This window comes from Rasamsonia byssochlamydoides (genome assembly GCF_041956645.1).
Source record: "Rasamsonia byssochlamydoides strain NRRL 3658 unplaced genomic scaffold VTN77scaffold_126, whole genome shotgun sequence".
Lineage (NCBI taxonomy): Eukaryota > Fungi > Ascomycota > Eurotiomycetes > Eurotiales > Trichocomaceae > Rasamsonia > Rasamsonia byssochlamydoides.
Genome location: NW_027192508.1, coordinates 2302 through 24091, shown reverse-complemented (window position 1 = coordinate 24091; position 21790 = coordinate 2302). Strand labels below are relative to the sequence as shown.

The 21790-nt window shown below is 47.6% G+C and overlaps 6 protein-coding genes across 6 annotated transcripts; 3 read left to right on the top strand and 3 right to left on the bottom strand.

Annotated features, from left to right (window-relative positions):
- Positions 1–2502: 2502 nt before the first annotated feature.
- On the top strand, positions 2503–3674 carry VTN77DRAFT_1391 (uncharacterized protein; the record flags this gene model as incomplete). Its single annotated transcript, XM_069417117.1, has 3 exons — positions 2503–2766; positions 2837–3081; positions 3140–3674. 3 exons carry the CDS (start codon positions 2503–2505, stop codon positions 3672–3674), a joined length of 1044 nt encoding a protein of 347 aa, XP_069272932.1.
- Positions 3675–6242: 2568 nt separating this feature from the next.
- Positions 6243–7825, bottom strand: VTN77DRAFT_1390 (uncharacterized protein; the record flags this gene model as incomplete). Its single annotated transcript, XM_069417116.1, has 9 exons — positions 6243–6273; positions 6337–6503; positions 6641–6890; positions 6947–7122; positions 7180–7208; positions 7270–7431; positions 7501–7586; positions 7653–7687; positions 7745–7825. The coding sequence occupies 9 exons, from the start codon at positions 7823–7825 to the stop codon at positions 6243–6245; spliced, it is 1017 nt and encodes a 338-aa protein (XP_069272931.1).
- Positions 7826–11779: 3954 nt separating this feature from the next.
- Positions 11780–12300, bottom strand: VTN77DRAFT_1389 (uncharacterized protein; the record flags this gene model as incomplete). The annotated part of the gene is made up of 2 exons (XM_069417114.1): positions 11780–12218; positions 12272–12300. 2 exons carry the CDS (start codon positions 12298–12300, stop codon positions 11780–11782), a joined length of 468 nt encoding a protein of 155 aa, XP_069272930.1.
- A 54-nt stretch (positions 12301–12354) lies between these two features.
- On the top strand, positions 12355–13418 carry VTN77DRAFT_1388 (uncharacterized protein; the record flags this gene model as incomplete). Its single annotated transcript, XM_069417113.1, has 3 exons — positions 12355–12552; positions 12657–13022; positions 13125–13418. 3 exons carry the CDS (start codon positions 12355–12357, stop codon positions 13416–13418), a joined length of 858 nt encoding a protein of 285 aa, XP_069272929.1.
- A 4215-nt stretch (positions 13419–17633) lies between these two features.
- Positions 17634–19444, top strand: VTN77DRAFT_1387 (uncharacterized protein; the record flags this gene model as incomplete). Its single annotated transcript, XM_069417112.1, has 10 exons — positions 17634–17927; positions 17988–18022; positions 18074–18159; positions 18233–18397; positions 18460–18482; positions 18557–18594; positions 18652–18792; positions 18868–19117; positions 19190–19356; positions 19411–19444. The coding sequence occupies 10 exons, from the start codon at positions 17634–17636 to the stop codon at positions 19442–19444; spliced, it is 1233 nt and encodes a 410-aa protein (XP_069272928.1).
- Positions 19445–20537: 1093 nt separating this feature from the next.
- Positions 20538–21008, bottom strand: VTN77DRAFT_1386 (uncharacterized protein; the record flags this gene model as incomplete). The annotated part of the gene is made up of 1 exon (XM_069417111.1): positions 20538–21008. One exon carries the CDS (start codon positions 21006–21008, stop codon positions 20538–20540), a length of 471 nt encoding a protein of 156 aa, XP_069272927.1.
- Between the last annotated feature and the right edge of the window lie 782 nt (positions 21009–21790).

Genomic DNA, 21790 nt, shown 5'->3' with positions numbered 1-21790 from the left:
TGCTCTGATAACAATGCCGTGAGACTTGGTCGAGTTTATCACCATCCTTGCGTCGCCGATGTTGGTCAGGTGATTTGCTCGACACCTCACAGAATCAAATGAGCTTTCCAAGGGCTTCAACTGTAATCAGGAAAAAACAGCAAAACCAACTTGTCCTGTGAGGCATCATCAACGATTACAATGTAGCACTTGTATTCCAGACTCCACTGGCTCACCTCCGGAGTCTTCCCGGTCCTGTTGCTCGCGGCTGTGTACTTGCGATCCGGGGAGTTTTGTCTTGGCGATATGACGAGGTACACACGAAAAGTCAAGTTCCGAGAACATTCCCAAGGTCTGTACGTTTGTGCTGCTGCCCTTGCTTCGAATATTGGTAAAGAGTCAGTCGTCGATGCAAACTTTCATCTGTTGTCGCCATCTGGGTCGCTGGCATCATTCGCCGTTCGAAGGTGTCCTCTGCTCGATAGAATCATCTGCCGGTCTGAAGGCTGCTACGCTGAGTTGCAAAGACATGGAATGATGTCTGTTGGCTGGCTGCAGGACAGTCGATGATCGGGTCGTTGACTATTCCGCTATCCAGTCCAAGGCAGTCGTTGCTTTTCCTTAACCTTCCGCATCCCGTGACCCTTTCCGACGTCGCAGAACGTGATCGCCTCCATTCTCCCAAACCCAGACGAAGTGCATTCGCTCATTGTTGGCATGTCATCGGATATAATATATGTGTTGGACCTGGGTCTGCGATCACTACCCTCGAGATGACGCGGTCACTGCTGTTAGTACGGTTCTGTCTTTCTCGTGGCGTGTCAATCTCATCGAGGGTTTCGTCAAAAGAACTCGATAACTTATCTTGCTGCTTTGCTCGTGACACTGCTGTCGTTGTCTCTTGTCGTGACAATTCAAGACGAATCGATTTCTGAATGCAGTGAACGGGGAAAGCGTGACAAGAACATTTCCAAGAGACAGACGCCAGATAAGGTCAACTGCAGGAGCTCGCTCTGGCGGGATAGAACAGTGAGTTCAGAAGAGCAGAAGTGGAGAAGAAAACAGAAAGAGTGAGTTCTTATGTTGTGGCCAAGTCGGACAGATGACTTCACATGGTGGGGTCATGAGGCGGTCAAGTGAAAGTGTCAGATCATCTCCACAGCGTTTGTCGCCTAGCGGTTTGAACAAGGAGGGGAACCTGGCCTCTCTGAACGATAGCAGAGAGATATTCAATCTCGATATATCGATAGAGGTCTCAGAATACCAGAACACAAATGATCAACGACGTGAGGATCCTCAAACCAAGGTCCAGTGATTTCGACATGAAACACCCGAGATCTGTTTGCGAGTTAATCACGGTGATTGATATAGGCCATTTTATCGTGTACCTTTTTGCCCTGGATACCGGGTCGATCGAGTTACGAAGCGGATCATTCTGCGGATACCCATCATTATCACCTGCACCTGGAACGGCACGTACCTAGGCATATTTATGGTCGGCCGCTATTAGGCAGTTGTCACCAGTAAAAAGAAGGGTGACGATTTACTCGTCTATGGGTTATTAGGCAATGATACCCGCCTCTTGGATGAACTGTGCCCGCATTGTCGCTGGCGTCGTGGTATTCCTTATCTATAATCATAGGCTTATTATATGCTGTATCTCTTGCCAATTGTCTCCCTTCCTTATTCAAGTCCTCATGGAGACCTCGGGCTCTTTTGAAGGTGTTCGTGAAACTTGGCAACTTCCTACGTTGTTCACAGTCAGTGCTACGCTGCCAAGCGCCCATGCTGGTTAGAGATGGCTAACTAGACCACAACAAGTCATCTTAAGATCCTTTGCAATTACGCATTCCAATCAATGCTGGCCGAGCTGTTCTCGGGTCGAATTTGATCGCGTCCGATCTGTCTGTTCTTAGAGTGTTGCCAAGCCCGCGATCCGGACCAATGACAGCATTTCATGAAGCGAGGCTCCCAAGCCACGTGCATAGAAGCTTCCTTGGCAGTGAATCTGGATTTCTTGGCAAGCCAAGATGGCCAAACAGCGGAGATCGGGAGGAATGCCGCCATGAACAGTACCCCAGCCTCACTCACGTAGCCTCATGCCCTCATCTTTTCACATGGACTCAGCCTTATTGAATCTAGAGCCAATGGCTTGGAGATATCCAAAAATTAGTTCGCCGTTCATTGAGTGCGCTTTTATTTAGGCCCAAATGGAGGACAAAACCCCGCGAGTCCCCCAGACCCCTTGGATCTGCTCTCTCTCTCTCTTTATCTCTCTGTTCTAACTTTTTTTTTCATCTACATTGCTCAAGCTCTGTTCACTGTAGGCAGCCGTCGTTGGGGATTATTTAGCAAAGGTATTTTGTTCCCCCGATTATTTTGAAAAGAGTTGTATTCCCAAAGAACCCAGTGATAAAGACATTCCTAGCCGTACTGACGACTAGTCCTGCCTCTTCTTTGAGACTGTGCAATGCATTAATTCAATCCCGTTCATCGATTTTATTGATTGTTGTCAGGTTCAAGATGTTGCAGCTCACCGGCCTCTTCGTCGCGTCCCTCTCCGCAACACTACTTTCCGCCCGTACCACGCACGCTGCCAACGCAACAACGATCTCATCCACCGGCTGTGTAGATCCTTCCGCATTTGACAAATGCATTTCAGCTGCCGCCTCGAAAGAGGGGACCTGCATTGATGAAGCGGGTGGTAATGATGGCGTTGTCATCGCATGCGGATGGCAGAAGGACGTGGACGAGATGCTGTGCTACATGGAGAGCTGCTGGAATAAAGTCTGTCAACACCGATACTGATTCACGCTGTCTTCTCTTATGGAGAGGGACTATGTTTACGCTGCCCTAGGTCTACTCTTGCGAGTACCAGTACCTCGTAGCCAGCTATCTGGTCCAGAGAACGAGCAGTGAAACAATCCCGTTCTTTCCGGCCCCCGACAATGCCCCCGGTGGCTGCTCGTGCAATCTGGGCAAGGTCTTGGTCAACGCAACCAACAGCATCGAACAGGCCAGCAGTTGCGCCCAATATACACTTGCGAGCCAAACTGATCTTCTCACATGTCAATGTTGTGCCTGGAGCGCGGGAGTATCTGCGTACGTTTTCAATATACTGTGTGCTATTTCTGGACTGACCAGTGATGTTGTCGATCAGTTTCTACGGTATTTGCCCGGATACGGACCCAACCGGCCTGGGCGTGTCCGCCCTCGACAACGAGGCCATGCAATTCGAGCAGATCTCAGGCTCCTGTAGTAATTTGACCTCGAGCGTCTGTCTCGGGGAATTTGGCATCGGATCCGCCGACAATGGCAAATATCTGGATCCGGACAATCTTCCTGCACCGGGAACACAAGCGCTGAGCACGACGGCCGGACAATCGTCCCTGACCACTCCTCCTGGCGGAGCGACCATGACCGTGACTGTGTTGAGCGCTACCTATACTGTTACTGCAGCACCATACAATGCAGCGAACGTGCAGTCTGGCAGCAGCAGTGGCAGCAGCAGCAGCACGAGCACATCCTCTAGCAGTGGCAGTAGTGGTAGCAGTGGTAGCAATTCAGGTTCTTCTGGAAGCAGCAGCGGAAGCAGCGGCACTTCCGGCAAGCCTAGTGCTGCCTCCTCGATGCGTGAGACCTCTATCTGCGGCGTGGTCATTCTTGTTGCCGTCATGTCCCTGGTTCTGGTGTAAATAGACTTTAAAATCCACAACCAGCGACATGGTCGTTCACAATACCCTTGTTGTTGATGTCCGCCTTTTCCTCGTTGAAGAGACGAAATTAGGTCGTCCAACTTTTTTTTTATGAGAAAAGCTAGGAAACAAACCTTCTGCAGATATCAATGTACATCTACGTCAAATGTCTGACGCAGGAGGAAAGTGGCATAGATTTTCCGATCGGCTGTCTTCTCGAGCGTGACGATAATTTTTCTACTAGTTGTACTGTACCTCTGCGATAACCGAACAAACGCACTCAGGATCAGAATAAATCGGACCAATGCGATTATACTGGGTTTGGCGTCAGGGATGCCCGAAAAACAACAAAATTAGGATGCAGCGAAGACAGGGCCGACGCCGAGTGAGCGGATATGCTTACCATCGGCATGCCTCGCGACCTGAACGATGCTCTGCCTGTCGCCAGATCCCTAGCAAAACGCTTTTTTGCCTTGCGGTGAGGACATGTTAGCTTAATGGGTATTCCGACAGAACAGGTTCGTTGCGCGAACTCGTTTTCCCTCCTAATAACGTCTGTCAGGAAACTGCGAGTGCTTACTGCTACGTCCGTTGAACCCGCTTTGGAATTATTTCTCATCTGCGGACCCAGAATAGTCAATTCAACCTTTTTTTTTCCAAGAATGGTACTCTCATTAATGCGGGAAAAGAAAATGTTAACCCGTTTTCTATTCTGCACTCTCGATAATTATACACATATGCGCAGTCTCCGAAAACCAGTAATATGGACGCTGTAAGGACCTCACTGAAAGAGGACGAGTGGTCAGTTCGTCCTGTTGTTTCTTCTCACCTCGCGACAGGGCCCGTGGAAACAGCCACTGAAGGGGTTCTTCGTGCTGATGGCGTCGATCAGTGCGTGTTGGAACTCAGTCGTCCAGAGATGGCTGCATGTCGGGAGGTAACTGCTATCGCCGAACCGCAGTAAGGTCCACGGTTTGCAGCTGCTGTACTTAATTAAATCTGACGATGCGAATCTTGTCAAAGCCAACAAATACTGGCCACTCAGTGGTAATCGAATCGGGCACTCTCGGGGGCAATGGGGCTTAGCGGGAAACTCATCAATAATAAACCCGGCGGTCACCTCCAAAAATGGCTTCCACTTTTGAATCTAGTAAAAAAAAAAGAAAGAAAAAGAAAAAGAAAAGAAAAGAAAAGAAAAAGAAAAAGAAAAAGAAAAAAAGAAAGACAAGACATAAAATTAGCATTGCGTCTTGTTTGAGAAACATCCATCAAGACCAGAAAAGTAAGGGGATGTACGTATGTACGACGCTTCCGTCAGAAATATTCCACTCGGCTAAAAAAACAACTGCCTTCTAGCTGTCGGATATTTTCTGACACCCCCATGACAGTTAGTACGATAATGGTGGTCTGCAATAGTTTGCGTCTGCCTATATTGCTTAGGGGCAATCTAGGGCTTAGGGGTGCATCGTGGTCTGCTAGAATGCTGGCCATAAAGCATGTCGATCCTGGCTTTATCCAGCAATCGAACGGGGGTCCTCATATGTGGGGGGACTGAGCGAATCCACTCAGAACTGCCAGTGTCAGAAAACTTCCACTCGGCCAAAAAGAATTGCCATGACTGTTGCGTTTCAGCTATGCGATCTTTCTGGTCAACAGCTTCACGTTCCACTCGATCAGCAGTAATACCTACCGGATCAGTATTTGGGTTGATTGATTTAATTATTTAATAGGTCGATAGGTGTGTATTTATGGATAGTGTCAATCGAAATAGGTCTTCGAACCTATTGATCGAAGCCGAACCGCTTTCTCCCCATATTTCACCTTCCTAATCCGGTATCCGATTTTCTTTGCTCCCTTTATATGATAAGAATATCTGTTACATGCCTCATTTCTTTGACATGATTATTTCCTAAAATAGCTACTAGATAGGTGTCTATCTAAGGAGGCTGTAAGGAGTCGCTCGAGTCGTTTCTCGATAGATTAGCTAGAAATCAGACGCAGTTGGTTCCCGAAGACTGATTAGCAGGATCCAAATCGTTTGACAATAAGATATGTCCGACTTGGTGCCTCTCAATGCCTTGGAATGTGCAAAGAAAGGAGGATTTATCGACACAAGCACGAAGCAGACCTCAATTTATATATTCCTCTAATACCGGGTCATCTCTGCTCCAAGGAGGAGTGATCCGGCAGCTGGACGTATGTTGCCTCCGACGAACCCATTGATGAGCGGGTGTTTTCGACGTCGAGAGTCCATGTAGATTCTACGAAGATCAAGTATTATTCATAGTCATCAGCATCACTACTGAGAACAAGAAACGTCGGTCTAGGTGATATCCTGATGTATTTTTCTTGCAGCACAGTTTGTCGGAGACTGAACGAGATCATATTGAGAGGCTAACGAGCTCACTAATGAATGAAATAAAAAAGATAGAGGGAGAACAGAACAGAAAGATAGGCTTTTTTATAAGCCAGGAACACAAATATTGGGTAGATTTCCATCACTCTCCTTGTCGTGGCTAGTTGAAGGCTTCATGGCCAGGTCGCAAACTCCCAGGACGCTGACACAGGTCACTCTGGCTTCCGACCATACACAACATAACTAGCAACCAGTCATTAGACTTGGATCTAAAGGTGGCAAGGAGCAATACAAGAATCAACTCACAAGTCAAAGAGCCCATGGATCTTAGGGTTTCTGACATCGTTCCTACCCCCAGCTGCAAGGACTACTACTTCCTCAGGCTTCCACGATTCAAACCTTGTCAATACAGCCATAGCAGCTCCCTCAAAACCCTGATCAGCCTGTAATAAATTCCAGGTCCCAATTTTTTTCTAGTAGAAGTCAGTGTCAGTCTTTTTTTTATAGAAAAGATTGGGAAGGGGGAGGGGGAGGAAACAAAAGAAGGGTAAAAGAAAAAGGAAAGAAAACACAAAAAAATAAAGAAACAAAAGGCAGAAGCTTCACATACATAATATGGATCTTTGGGCCAGGCTCCCAGTGGTGCCCGATATTTCTGAACATGGACATCCACAAAGCCTGCTTCATGGAACCATTGTTCAAGGGATGGCCCTGGTCTTGTAGGATACCCGGCTTTTTCAAAGGCTTTTAATACTTCTGTAAAATACCTCTCGATCCCTGTGCCTTTAGTAGTTCCATCCTCAGACCTTAGAAGTGAGTCCCAGTCCTGAAATTCAACCCAGCCTCCAGGCTTCGTAAAGCTAATCATGAAGTTAGCTAAGCGGCTAATCCTTCACCAAATTTAAGTGAGGCTCACTTAAAGCATTGCTTCAACAACTTCCTATAATCCTTGATGGAGTAACACAGATAACGAGCATGGATGAAGTCAAACGTATTCTCATATGCCCATTCGGCTTCGATATCGTCAACGAGAAATCTCAAATTCGGTGGAACTAAGGTCGGCTGAGTAGGACTCAGATCATTGCCGATGACCTAAACGAAATGTCTTAGCAACGCTCTGGAGCCAGTTTCTCCTACGGCACAAGGGACACTTGCCTCTGCGGATGTGTACTGATCGGCTGCGACATGAACGTGAGTCTCTGGGAGATATAGCAATCTAAGATTAGTTACATGACTTACCAAGATCAATCGCCCATATTCCAGTGCCAGTAGCAAGGTCAAGGACTCGCTGCGGTGATTCAATAGGAGCAAGGAACAGTTTCCTCCCCATGATAGTTAGGGTCATCTCATGGACCATGTCTAGACGATCAGCCTCTTCCTCATCATTGGGTAAGAGGTAAGCTTTTAGCAAATTAGTGGGCCTGTAAAATCTCTACGTCGTCCTTGAAATATGATGACTACGGCACTTACTGCCATCGCGGTAACCGTGGTATCGTCTGCCATTCTCATGGCGGTAGTCCAGCACCGAAGAGGTCAAAGAGGCACTGTATGTTGAGCTGGCATCCATACATGTTAGTTTAATATAGCATAGCTGTAACAAAAGTAGAAAATCAGTCACTCACAGCTCGTTTCCATAAGTAAAATCGTTTTCTGTAGCCTAAGGTCCATTAGAAATCACGATTATTATGCCAGGAAGACATTTGACTTTGCAGACCTGAGCATCGACTTCAATAGCAGGTTGAACAAGTTGATTTTCTTGTGCAATGGGCTCATTTTGCGCCGTGGATTGTGCCATTGTTGACGAGAAGAAAAAAAACTCTCTGAGACCGGGTCCAGAGTCAGTCGTGAAATGAATGGGCATTAACTAACGAGTTGCTAGCAGTAGATGCGATTGTGGTATCTTAGGGAAAGAATGCGCTGTAACAAAAGTGCTGCTTTGCTGCTTTTTATGGCCAAAGTGTTGTCGAGGGCTATACCTTTAGTCGCGCGCTAATTGCGATTCCTGCATACATGGTGACAGTACCCCTCTGTGACTTCGCAAGGGTATATTGCATACCCGTATGTACTGACGCCAGGGCGGGCAGTTTGACACATGTGATAGAGTCAGTACAACTGCATTAGTGTTATGAGCTAGGGTGGAAGTGTCAAGAAAATTAATATTCCAGGACGTATAGAACCGAGAATGGAAAGAAGCTTTCAACTGGAGGACGGCTTAACTACCTAGCTAGGTAACCCAAACCCAAGAATGCTCAGAGCAACAGATTAATGGCTCAACGTAAAGCCAGTACGATAGATACTTTTACGGAGTGAGATGTCACCCTCTCTCTTCCTTAATGTATGAACTGTGCAGTACCTGTTGGATTTCAGGGAGCTCCACGTAAGCGAGGGAAGAAATATATTAAATTCTGCCGGCGATATACGTACGAGAATTGACTATCCAGATTGATCAAGAAAAAGATCCCTACAGTCATATTGGCTTCTTATGAGCCAAGTGAGACTTTATTCTGAATGATTCTTTTCAACAAAGACCTTAGAAGCTGTTTGGTAGTAGACTGGTCCTTTATCGCACTGTCTCGGATGACGGGTGGAATCGGCAGATCGACGCAAGACATCGACTGATTCTCTACAGGTAATAAGAAGCCATGTATTACTAAGAGGATGAGATTGATTATAACATAGGAAACTCCTCACTAAGAAAAGGGGAAAATTTGAGCACCGTGCTGCTTGTGGACGTCTCTGGTGCTTCGAAGACCTCTCCCGCGCATCCTTTTGCAACGTGTACTTACAGTACAAGCGCTGCATCAACAGCCTTGCTGACGCAGGGAACCAGAGAGACCGCTGAGGCGCTAATGTGCCCATCTACGCCGTAGCCGTAAGTGTATGTGTATGTGTATGCGGAGGTGGGATGGGGATACGGAGTACAACCGACAGCTTGATCCGCGCCTCGGTGCTCTCTTCGCCGGCATCACCCTTGGCCAGGGCCTATCTCAAGCGCGTAGGTGCCGCGACATCGAAGCGCCTGCAGGCCACCTCGGCGCTGGCGGCAGCAGCTGGGAGCTGTCGCTTGTATTGCGCCCATCACGCTATATTTATTCTGTACGCCTGCTTCGCATGACACTGCCGGATGAAGTTGAAAAAGACCTTTTTCCACACATTACGAAAAAAAAAAAAGGAATTTATTCTCGGCACTTTTAGCACCTTGACGCTAAAAGTGGAGAAGATTTTTAATTCTATGTTCAGTTATTGGTTAAAAATGATTTGGATGACTAATCATTTCTAAAAAAATGACCGTATAATTTTGATTAGAGACTCTGTAATTAGATTTTCAGCGAAAATGGCCTGAGATTCACTGTAATTTTATTTCAAGCCAAAATTGAAAATTGTCCATCGTAGCCGGGAGCATCATTGGCAAATCCGCATTCTGGAGGCGATCCAGAAGAGGGCAGCTAAAGTCATCACTATGGCTGCGGATGCCTATGACGCAGAACTATACGCCTACTCCGTACGAGGGGCCGCGTCGAAACCCTGGTCAGGACGACGCTGGTCAAAATGGCTGTATGTATATGTCTGTATAGGACGTGTGCGGTACATACATTTTGTGCTCCCTAGGTAGTCCGAACACGGCACGATTCATATGTGGCGGATATCCATACTACCTACATACAGTAACACAGCTGACTCGTGCCAGGGAGATGTTCTTTCTTTTCATGACTCTACTGGCTAAGTCAGTCATGATCGACCCTTTAACCGTAGGTATTACTGCGTCGTTCGTACCATTTCGCTTATAGGGGTCTCGTTCATATGCTTCACTTTGAGCCGTTTAGCCGGGCGACGTGAACAACCTTGAGTTAAGACAACTGAAGGGTTGAAAGAGAACAACACAAGATAAGAATGATTGGACGGCGCTTAACGTTACCTCGGACCCCATGAAACCTCCAATGGTAGTGGGGATTCTCAGATAGACGGTCAACTTAGGGTTCGGCTGTAGCGGGGAAGCCGTTAGTGCTTCCGACATGGCCAACAAAAAGCATCCAAATACTGAACCTTGGTCCCGGTGACTTTCGTGGACACGTGTGTGGAGCCTCTCCGAAGTTCTAGATGGATCGGCAGCCTGTCATAATGGCAATCCGCGTGGATAATGCAACCTCAACCTTAAGACTACTCCGTACACATACGCAGCCAAACCTGATCGAGCCAGTTCCATGAGTACATATGCGTAACGACTGCGCCGCATCTTCGGATAGAATTCCAGTGCGAGGCTATTAGCGAACGACCTATTAATTCCCTAGCCGACTGTGCCACCTCTTGGCATCGCATCAGCTCTTCTATGATTATTACTCCGGAGGTTCATATCCGTGTTAGTTGATACGAAGCCCATGTTCATATAAACTTTTATCCTTTCTCAATTCTGCATAGCTGAGGGCCGAGACAATCAATCGGCTCCTTTTTGTCGTGACTAGCGCAGCTGGCACAATACGGAGTACTTCGTACGGAGTACTCCGTAGTCTTCTGAAGCATCCCGGTTATTCAACTCTGACTGATGGTGATACCGTGATCCCTGCTCACTTCCTAGGTCCCTGGAGCCATGGACCCGGTATGCCTGCCAGCCGATCTCGTGTAACTGTGTTTCTCATGGCATCGGCTCTTTCTGAGGTGACGTTCTAACTAATTAAACCAATTTGGTGTTTTTTTTTTTGTACTGAATATGTAGATACATACTAAACTGCGTATTGCGGCGCGAACTTCGCTCTATATAGAGAAACTAGATATCTACCCTTTTTTCTACTCCTGTCATTCCCTCTTTGCCTCTGCTTACATGACTCCTTCGTCCAGTCTGCTATGTGAAGAATGGGACGTACGCTTCATTCGCTTTCGTTGACACTTCGAATCTAAACGATTCCTGTTGGTTATTGTTTTTCTTTTCTTTTCTTTTCTTTTCTTTTCTTTTCTTTTCTTTTCTTTTTCTTTTTCTTTTTCTTTTCTTTCCTTTTTTTCTTTCCTTCTTTTCTTTCGTACCTCCAACACTTGACTCAGTATGTCGGCTTCTGCACTACCTGGTGTAGACCTTTCGGCAAACCAGAATGCTAACACGTTCGGGGCCGTGATCACCCCATTCGCTATCGATGACTACCTTGTATTTGCTGCGCTGGTGAGTTGTAATCGATGCCTGTTCTATCTGCCTGCGCAGATGATTCTTCGCCAGTTCCTTTCATATGTTAATGCAACGGTTTGCCTCGTCAGTAAGTCATCTGATCCCGGCTCTGTGTATGTCATGGCTCTAATGACCGTGGTTATAGGCCTTATGTATGGTAGTGAAAGGCATCTGCAGGCACTCAAAGCCCAAGAAGTCAGGAAGTTGTGGAAGGTATTTTGGCTGCCGTCCACGAAAAGTACCAGCACTGAAGCCAAAGTCAGGTTCTTTTCGCACATGTTCAGATTTATGCCACGGCAGTGACCTGCACAAAAGCATCCATCGTGATGTTCTATCGCCGCATTTTCAATCTCCGACTCCATCCTAGCGGTCGGTTGACTTCATTAGGTAGGCTGCAGAGCCTCAGCTGAATGCAGGGGCATTGAACTTCGATGATGGAGTGGCATGGGAGGCTTTTCGGATATACAAATACGCAATTTGTCTCGTGGGTCCGTCACCCCATGGATCAATACACCAAGTGACCTCCTTCTCTCCTTCTTGCCGTCACGTATTTTGCACAATCTCGTCGCTGGTTAGTTGTCTAGAGAAATCCCGCTGTCATGACGATGGCGGTACCGATTCCTCCCCAAAGGCGTTGCTCACGGAAGAATTTGGGCCTGGCGATCTCAAGACAGTGCCATGGCTCGGCCTCGCCGCCTTGCTCGGCGGGCTGGTATGTTCCTTTGGAACAGTCGCGGTCCTCTCCTCCTCAGACGGAAAGTCGACAGCCACCTGGCCAACAGAAGGAATGCCCGTGCCACCAGCCGTCATATTGGCAATCCTGACTGCCGTGGCCCATGCCCTTCTATCATTTGCTTTTCGAGAGGGTTGTGCAATCGCTTGGTGGGTGAAGATGTTGCGAGGAGGAGATGTGGGGGATTGCCATCGGTACTGGGCATATGGTGGGAGTGCATTTGGATCCAGAACGTCGGGGAGATCGTTTAATAAAGTAGCACTGGCGTGACTGGCGACGTCCTTGATTGCTGTCGGTGGCCCCCTTTTACAGCGAGCGTCTACGACCGTGGGCCAGCTCTCGACGAAACCGGTCACGTTCTCTGCTGCAATATCGCCAGACCCATTCCTAGCAGGATTTTTTTACTGGTGTGTATATGACACAAGCGCCCGATATCAACATGTTGTCTCCAGCCTTCGCCGAGGTCGTCCGAATGTTTACCAGTCGCACTCCGATCGCTCTGAACTACACCCAATGTGAAGGCACCTGTCATGGAACCCTCATCGCACCAGGATTCGATATTAATTGTACGTACGACTCACTCCCCTACAATCTCACCGACAACCCTGGCCAAACGTACTGGATTGGTGATGCGTTTGTCGGTTTCAATGGAATATTGAATAGTGGAATCATTCAGGTCCAGATTATAAAGCCTCACCCGTTGCAGTCGGCAACCTCAGCAGGACAAATTGCAATCTACAGATAGCAACAGCCAAGTACCCAGTTGGGATCACCAACGGGACTGTGGCATTGGCATCACAATCGGTCTTTGAGAACAATACCCTTGAGCTGCAGTATCCTCCACCTGAAAGCCCTGGTAATGGGATCGTGACTTCCTTGATAAGTGGGATCCAGCTTGCAGCGCAAACGCTCTACGGAAGCAACTTTTTCTACACCACGAGTAACTATGCGATCCAATCTGAGGCTGGCCCGGTGGCCATCAATTACCTGAACTCGTCCTTCAGTGACTTGGGCCAGGTCACCATGACCTGGGCCGACCCAGCCCCGGATATTTTTATCGGCGATCCGCGAGTTGACCTTTCGCACTGCCATCATCAATACGAATGGGTCCTATTACCAGCAGGTGAATGGGACGGAGACAAATGTGGAGACCGTCTACGTTGCGCATCACCAATTCTTGTTCGCTGCGCTCGCTTTTACTCTTTTTAGCAGCTTCAGCATTGTTCCCCTGTTTATGGGTGGTGGCATCTCGGGAGGCCCGTGTCGTTCAGCCCGGTGGAGATCGCAAATGCCTTCGCGGCTCCTCTTTTCCGCGGCAGAGATAGCAACGCTGATGTCGATGGGTTGCTGAAAACGTTCGGATCTCAACGGGTTCGGTATGGTGCAGTGGCCGTCCGCCGAAGCGAGGTCTCTGAAGACCCACAGGATCCTGGACTAAGACTGGAGATTGCCGAGCAGGATTCTGTGAGCTGGCCGCTGAAAGGAGTTGCGTACAATGGATGACCCGTCGATAATTACTTGTTCTTGTTGCCTTCGTGGATATGATAGGATCATACGATTCTACGAAACAAAATCGGATGTGACGGGAGATAGCCTCTTGCTGGTCCGTTACCTGGGCCTAAGGTTAGGTCTCCAACTAGGTAACCGAACTCAGGACCTCGTCTCTCTCCGTCTTTTCGCCATTGATCACCAATAGTTCTTTGAGCTTCACCTTTTCTCTACTAAATTGTTTCCAGAGATAATCAAAAACTGGATAGCCGACCATACAGTCACGATTCAAATGACCGGGTAAACTCCTTTCCTTCAGAATTGAACAGACAAGAGCATGGTCTCAGCCGAGGAGACCATCGCGAAGTACGGTCACTTGAAGGCTTGGATCTTATATCACATGCCCAGCAGGAAGACATGGGGGCTTAGTAACGGTAATGGATCAAAGATGATCTTAGGGATGGGAAACTTGTTTCTACCAGATGGGTTAGACAAGTTATGAGCATAGACGCAGATTGTTTCTATATATTATAAATTTAGGAAGCTTTTAAGAAGCCTTAACCCCCTTTTAAAAGTCCTCCATGACTAAACAAAACCACAAAAAGTTTTATAGTTAAAAGCTTTTCATTTAGTAAGTCTCTATATCTTTTAATCAAAAATAAAAAAAATAAAAAAAATAAAAAAATCAGAGGGGTATCATATGTCAGAAATCTTCAATTAGCCAAAAGTAGACGCCATGACATCTACCCTTTTAGCTGCTGAGTCTTTCTGGTTGACATAATAAAAATTTGATAAGAGATAATCAATTGAAAAGTTCAACTTTTGCGGGAAAAACAAAAAAGCTCGGTGGCGGAAAATTTTGCGGAGGTACTACTTGGACGTGCTGGGAATAATATCGTAGTAGAGGTGCAAGACTGCAAGTCTTCCCAACGCACTTCGCGAATATGAACTCGAACCTACTCCGTTCTCACAGACCTACTCATGATTCGCGTTGGAACTGGGGAGGATATCCACTAGCCTTCTTATTAGACAGAATCTTGGATTCAGCGAAAGCCTTGTCGAACCCGGAACCTGCAGAAGTGGGAGTTTATATGATCGTGCCGTTCTGCAGGTTTGGGCAGGGGTGTACAGGCTAGGACATCCAAACATGTGGCAGAGTGCAGAAACGTTCGAACTAAACGCAAGATTGCCAGGATGTTGACCAACTTTACCCACTGGTACCTACTGTAGTACGAACTGCACCTGACAGTTCGCTCTGCACACTCCAGTATCCCCTAGCGAGAGCACAGTGCTGACGTGAGTGACTCGGATGAGCGGTTCCTTCATCGGCAATGTAGATATCTTCAGGAGAGGCATTACGGCTGGCCAATTATCAAGCTGCGTATCTGGAAAGCAATTGCCAATCACATACATTCTGGGAGACAGGAGCCGAGAGAGATCCCATGAAGTTGTACGTAGTACGGAGTAGTGCGAACCCAGTCTCAGGTAGGTAAAGAAGTAGCTAGTAAGAGGAATTGGTTCGTTTTTTTCCCTTTTTCTTGTTGTTTTTTTTTTTAAAAAAAAACAATGGACGGTTGGTCTTTTTTTAGTTTCTGGAAGGTTTAGGGAGGATAAATTCATTCGTTTCTTTTTCTCCCCTTCAATATTAAAAATGAAATTCGACATTGATTTCTTTGTTTTCTGTTTTCTTTTTTCTTTTTTCTTTTTTCCGTTTATCAACGGCTTTTCAAAGCCCGTTGGTCCCGTGTAATCACTGCCTGCTTCCTTCTATCCTCGGTACATAGAGTCGCCTTCCCAGATAGGTAGTTCACAAAATCAAGCAAGCCTTCTTCATCTTCTTCATCCGTCATCACCTGCGACTAGGGTGGAGTTGTATGACCCCAGATGTTGCATCCTGCAGTACCCCACCTGTTCGCTTTCAGACATGTTGCGAGTCGCGACTATGTGTTCTGATAGCCTGCCGCGCGTATTGTCTACTTGCTTACTCGAGAGCTCCTAATAATAGATTCAGGCATTAAGACAGGTTCATTATTCTCTTCACATCAGCAAGATCGAGTCATCGCACTTCTCACTAATACCATTGAACACACTACGACCAACACTGCCGCACAACATTGTGTTCCTACAAGCTGGCCATACAGACGCTGCATGGGAATCCGACTTCTTCGATAAGCAGGAAATCTGCCCGGTAAGTCCCTGTTGGAAGCGAACACATCTCAAGAAACTGACCTTCATGTAGCTGCCAAACCTATACACGACCTTCGAAGGCGACCGTTGCTGCAGAGAACGACACAGGATCGACGACAAGCCGCATATACTTACCACCAAGCCAACGCCAGCACACACGCTGACGACACCAAGAAGCCAATCCACGCGAGTACCACTGCTGCGGCCTACCAGCTGTCCCAACTAGGACAATGACTTCGAGAGAACCGATGCACTCGACCAACCTAGACCGCAGCACCGGCGAACCGAAGAAAGCCGCATGAGGAAGAAGAGGGTGCGTGGAGACTGGAGCAGACAACAAGTGAAGAGGAAGAGGCGAGGAAGGAATGGAAAGCGAAAAGGGAGTCATTAGCTACCTCTATGGAGTAGTCAGCAGTGACTTCGCAGCAGCGTCTGCGCTGCCATCAACAATAAACGACAGGCGGAATTGATCGCCGTGGTCATAGCGCAGAACCGACAGCCAACCTACTAGCGTCGACCATCGAAGAATGAAGACAACATGGTCTCCATCCTTCAGTGGAATATCAACCTGAGCAGACGCAGTAATGGCCCATTGCTACAGTATGAGAGAATTGCTGATTACTCAGTCATAGTGATCCAGAGACCTTAACCCATCAATCGACACCACCAACTACCCCAGCGAGGCCGCCTCTTCAAGTTTGCATGGCAGCAAGTGACGGACAAGGACCAGCCGTCTACACGTATCTAAGGGGAACCATCATGGACGGCACCAGCGTCTACAATTCGTGAGACGCCATTAGTCTACATCCGGCCTAGCAGCAGCCTGCAGATGGCTATGCACAATGTACTCCGTAGAGTAGTGTACGAGCCAAAAGCCCCGATCACACCTAGCTTTACGGCTCATTGGGAGGCACTCGATGCCGTACGGAGTAAACAAGTACAATGGCGGGAAGGAACACATCGTCGTGGAGTACATGAATCTACGGAGCACATAATCTGCAGTGGTCAGGACCGGGCGTCAAACTGTCGACACTAGCAGGATTAGGCTGGTATTACCGTGTTTGCTGCCCACGCTAGCATGCCTCGTCCACCGTACGACATCACCAGATATTATCTACAGTACGGAGTACAGAGTAGTCAAGTTCTAGAATAGTCAAGAAGACAAGCTTTCTTCACTTCCGTCGCTTATTATTATTAGAAATATTATTATTATGGGCCACCGGAACGCAGGATGCCACGACGTTAGCGAAGTCTGCACGAGACAATCTCAGACTAGTCCGAACCGTCAATTAGCGCTATGCGGATCGAATATGCCAGTGACAGCTGCAGGCAGACGGGAGGGGTTGCAGTAGTCGCTGTACAGGTCGCCCTCAAACCCCTCATTCTTATCTGATCTTCGGGAAACGGATCTTCAATAGCACCATCCTTTAATTATGTTGGTTTACGGATGGTTTAGTGGATGGCATGTCATGACTCAGAGGAATATCCCGAGCTCGAGTGCACACAACTGGAAGGACTTTGCTTTGAATGCATTGACTGGAGAAGGGCAAAGGTGTTGAACCGTTGTGCTAGTCACCTAAGGTCGGCAGACCTCCGGACGGATCAGCTAATCTGTTTCCCTTTTCAGCTGCGTGCATCTCTAGACATCAACGTTTTTCACACGCTTGCTCTTAGCTTATGAGGCTAATGCATGATGCCGTTGTATGACTTCATCACGTGTGTCAAAACTTCCCCACCGTGCTGTCAGACTATCAGTGACAGTGGATATGGGATATACTGTGAACAGCCCAACACGCTTGTCTAAATAGGAAGCTGATTAGGTGCCCAACTACAGGTAAAGGCAAAGACAAGGCACGGCGTCCGTAAAAAGCAGCAGAGAGTACTTCCATAACAGTGCATGTGGCCTTCTTGAACCTTCCCTAAAATACTGTAATCGCATCTTGTGCATTTGCCTTGTTCGGATCTGCTGCTCAACTGACTCCAGACTGTGTCTTAGAGATCTCTTCCTCTCGTCTCGATTTGTGTGATCGCTAAAGTCCAACAATGGCAGAATCTACCGAACAGAAAGAGCCCACTGGACAGAAAGAGTCGCCTGCGCAGAACGAGTCGGCTGCGCAAAAAGAATCCACCGAACTAAAGGAGTCGCCTGCACAAAAAGAGTCGCCTGCGCAGAACGAGTCGCCTGCGCAAAAAGAATCCACTGAACCAAAGGAGACATCTGGACAAAACGAGTCCACCGAACAAAATGAGTCGTCAGGACAAAACGAGACCACTGAACGAACCGAGTCCCCTGGACAGGACCAACACATCCCGACTGCCGTAGAAGTGGATGTTCAGGTTCGCAAAGTCCAATGCATTCTCTTTGCCATAACAATCTGGTTTCTAACGCGGCCTTAGGTTACGGATAATGATTCTACTTATGGAAACGAGCTGTTGGTGCAGGATTTCTACGTTTTTTGCGAGATGCAGCTGACATCTGCCAGGTCGACCTACAGTGCTTCCTTAACGTCTTCGGTCCTGGACTACCGCCATGAGAATGGCAGGCGCTACCATGGTTACCGCGATGGCAGTAAGTGCCATAGTCATCATACTTCGGGGATTAAAATTGTACGGTCTTGGACTCTTACTGATTACTATCAAAGGCTACCTCTTGCCTAATGACGAGAAAGAGTCTGATCGGCTAGACATGGCTCATGAGCTGACCCTAACGATCATGGGGAGGAAACTGTTTCTTGCACCTATTGGAGAATCACCACAGCGAGTCCTTGACCTTGGTACTGGTACTGGCATATGGGCAATTGATTTTGGTAAGTTATTCGACAGCTGGACTAGACTCCTATATTTTCCAGAGACTGATGTGATGTTGCAGCCGATCAGTTCCCTTCTGCAGAGGCAAGTGCCGCGAGTCTCCTCCCTGCCCTGGGAGAAACTTAACAGAGCCTAGCTAAGATATTTCTGTTTTCCAGGTCATTGGCAACGACCTGAGTCCGATTCAGCCAAACTTGTTAGTAAACACTCACCTCCTCTGTTGAACAAGAGTTAAAGAAAAATGCCTCGATAGGGTTCCGCCGAATGTGAGGTTTCTCGTTGACGATATTGAAGCCGATTGGGCATATGAGGACAATCCATTTGACTTCATCCATGCTCGCTACCTGTGTTACTCTATCAAGGATTTCAAGAGGTTAATCCAGCAATGTTACAAGTAAGTCAGTGGGCTAACAGCCGCCCACCTTAGCTAAGGATTTGCCTCAATGGCAAATGCTGACTTGGAGTTCAGCTGCACCAAGCCCGGAGGCTGGGTCGAATTTCAAGACTGGGATTGTTTATTAAGGTCTGAGGATGGAACCACCAAGGACACAGCAATCGAGAGGTGGTATACAGATTTCAGGGGCGCTTTTGAAAGAGCAGGCTACCCTACCAGACCAGGGCCGTACCTTGAAGGATGGTTCCGCGAAGCAGGGTTCGTGGACATCCACGTTCAGAAATACCGGGTACCAATTGGTGTCTGGCCTAAGGATCCCTATTATGTATGTGGCACAGTCTTTACCTCTGATTTCACGTTTTCAAGCATTACTAACTGCAGCTTGCACGAACTTTAGAAAAGGGTTGGAACGTGGATGTTACTACAGCTTGAGCAAGGCCTCGAGGGAGCTGCAATGGCTGTGTTCACCAGATTTGAAAACTGGAAGCCCGAGGAAGTAACAGTTTTTTCAGCGCAGGCTCTCAATGATGCCAAAAATCCGAAGATCCACTCGCTGTTGGACTTGTACGTCACCCTTGCTCTTGCTGCGTTGAGATCGAAGTTCTAACTGCTGCTTAGTTATGTGGTGTATGGTCGGAAGCCTGAAGCCTGAGTGGACCGCTGATGATGGTGATGACGATGACGGGTGGCGAATTTTGTCAATGTTTAGGGAGTTTGCAATCTGGCTTTGAAGCTGGCAATTACCCGAGACACTGAAGGTGATGGAAATCTACTAAAATGCCGGAGTTGAAGCAGAGATCGGAGTCTCTACAAGAAGATACTGAAAAAGTTTACAAGACTTAGCATAGTTTTCCGGATAATCTTTCATCTCCCCTTGTTGACTGTTTCATTCGAGGATTAAGCAGTCTACTATTACATAGGGCATTAAAAGTCCATGTTGCAAGTCTGAACGCTCAAAAGGAGACATCAACTATAAACCTGGTGATGAAGATTGCGGAAGCTCGCTCGGACGAGAAGCTCAGCTTGGATGAATCAGTATTTGCGGACAAAACCCAAGTCAAGAGAGGAGATGCTCGCAGCTGCGATTGAAAGTTGGAACAAGATTGAAGAATCTGACAGACCGGTTCTGCCGATTACGTACTTCTGTCTTGGTGAAGATTCTTTGAAAAGATCTTGCGAATTGCATCTGTGAGACCAGATTCTGGATCCGTATTCCGTCGAGTTAAATTCCTCAGGGAGGACCTTCTCGCCAGTCACTAAGGAGATTGTGACGCCGCCACGTAGCTGGCTTTCAACCATTCATGGAGGCTGGGGAATAAACTTGACCGGCTGATGATCTGCTCAGCTCGATACGATCCAATAACTTTTTCATTGACAAATCTTTTCGCAGATCTTTCTTACGTCAAAAGCACGTCGGGCTTGCCATGGAAATTGCCAAAAAAATTTCAACGATATGGCAAAGCGAGCTTGCAAGGACTTTCTTGGTGAAGTCGGTGAAATCCTTCGCGCGATGTCAGTATCCTCCCACCATCTTCATCTCGTCAGACAGTTTGTTGTATAGTTCCATCTGAAACTCTGCATCAGGGAATTCGGCTTCGGTAGCAAGCAGGAGGAAGGTCATTAAAAAGTCCTGGAAGTTCTCGTTTGGTCTCATTTGTAATTTCCAAAACTTGGCCCGGGCGATGTTCACACGGTTCAAGTCGATAAAAATAGAACCAAGGTGGTCGAAGATCTCGTCGGCGGTCTTATATCGATTCACGGAAGTCATTCTTCGTCGCGGAGTGATCAATCTTGCCGCATTGCCTCCTACTCGTGTCTGTATGTATGCGATTCGTATTGTTTCGATAGTGGCGGCGTTGACTTCGAACCTGTCCTTCATGGAGACAAGCCAGTATTCGAATTCGGGGTTCCTTCCATCGGTCAAAATTGGAGGATTGGGAAGTTTCGTTGTTTTCCGGGGGGTTTCGACAGTTAGTGTGCTCCTGGTCGGAGTGATTCCTACGGCAAGGGGAGCCGCAGCTTGCTATTAGCAATGAGGTCGTGGGCGCGGTGATTCTCGACCAGGAGAGCGTCCATTTCCTTGTCCTTGTCATCATGGCGCAACTGGAGTGCTTCCAGTTTCTGTTGTAAATCATCTGCCCGTTGCTGCGCTGCTTCTGCTTCTTCCCAACAGGCTTGCAGCTCAGCCTACAGTTGATCTGCTCAATCCAATGCATCTCGTCCATCGAGGAGGGCTTCGTTAAGAATTCGGTACATTCATTCCATGTCTCGCAATGTTTCTTGTTTGAAGTTGGAGTAAGTGAATCTCCAAGCTGGTTCTCGTGAGTCTCTTTGGGCCACAGGATTCAGGTGAGGAAGCAAAGTAACAGGTCGTTGTTCTCTAGTGTCGGGGGTTTCTCGAGTCTCTTCTGGCATCGTGCCAGTGTTCTTGGTCTCGTTCTGAGTTGCGGTTTCGTCTTGGTTCTTGATTGGGGATTCGGTCTCGCGTTTAGTTGAGACAGTTGATCCGATGACGGGTCGCGCAATGTTGGATATGGTTCGGGTCGGTGGGTTCTGGATTCAAGGTCGGGTTCGGTGGAAAAGAAAGAGAAAAAAGAAGGCTCTCGTGTGGTGCGCGAGACTGTTCCTAATGTTGGGCATGTTGCTCCAACAGGGTGTGCAGTTTCACCAGAGAGCAGAGGGTAAGCAAAGAGAAAGAAGAAGCGTGAAAGCTTTGGCTAATGTGACAGCACAGGCAAAGAGGAAAGAAGCCAAAGCTGGAGAAGGGAAGAAAGGAAAAGCTATCTACACCAGAAATGAAGGGGTTCTTATACCCTGAGCAGTCATCTATCTCAAAGGAATGTTCCAATGATTTCCCATCTCCAACCAAGTTCCCTCATATCTGTGCCCAGAAATCTCCTTCGATATCTGCTAACCTTCGTCAATACCAGGAAGTCTCCATCAATGGATCTTGCTGACAGTTCTTCCGACGAAAAAGAGCCAAGCCGTCACAGTGCAC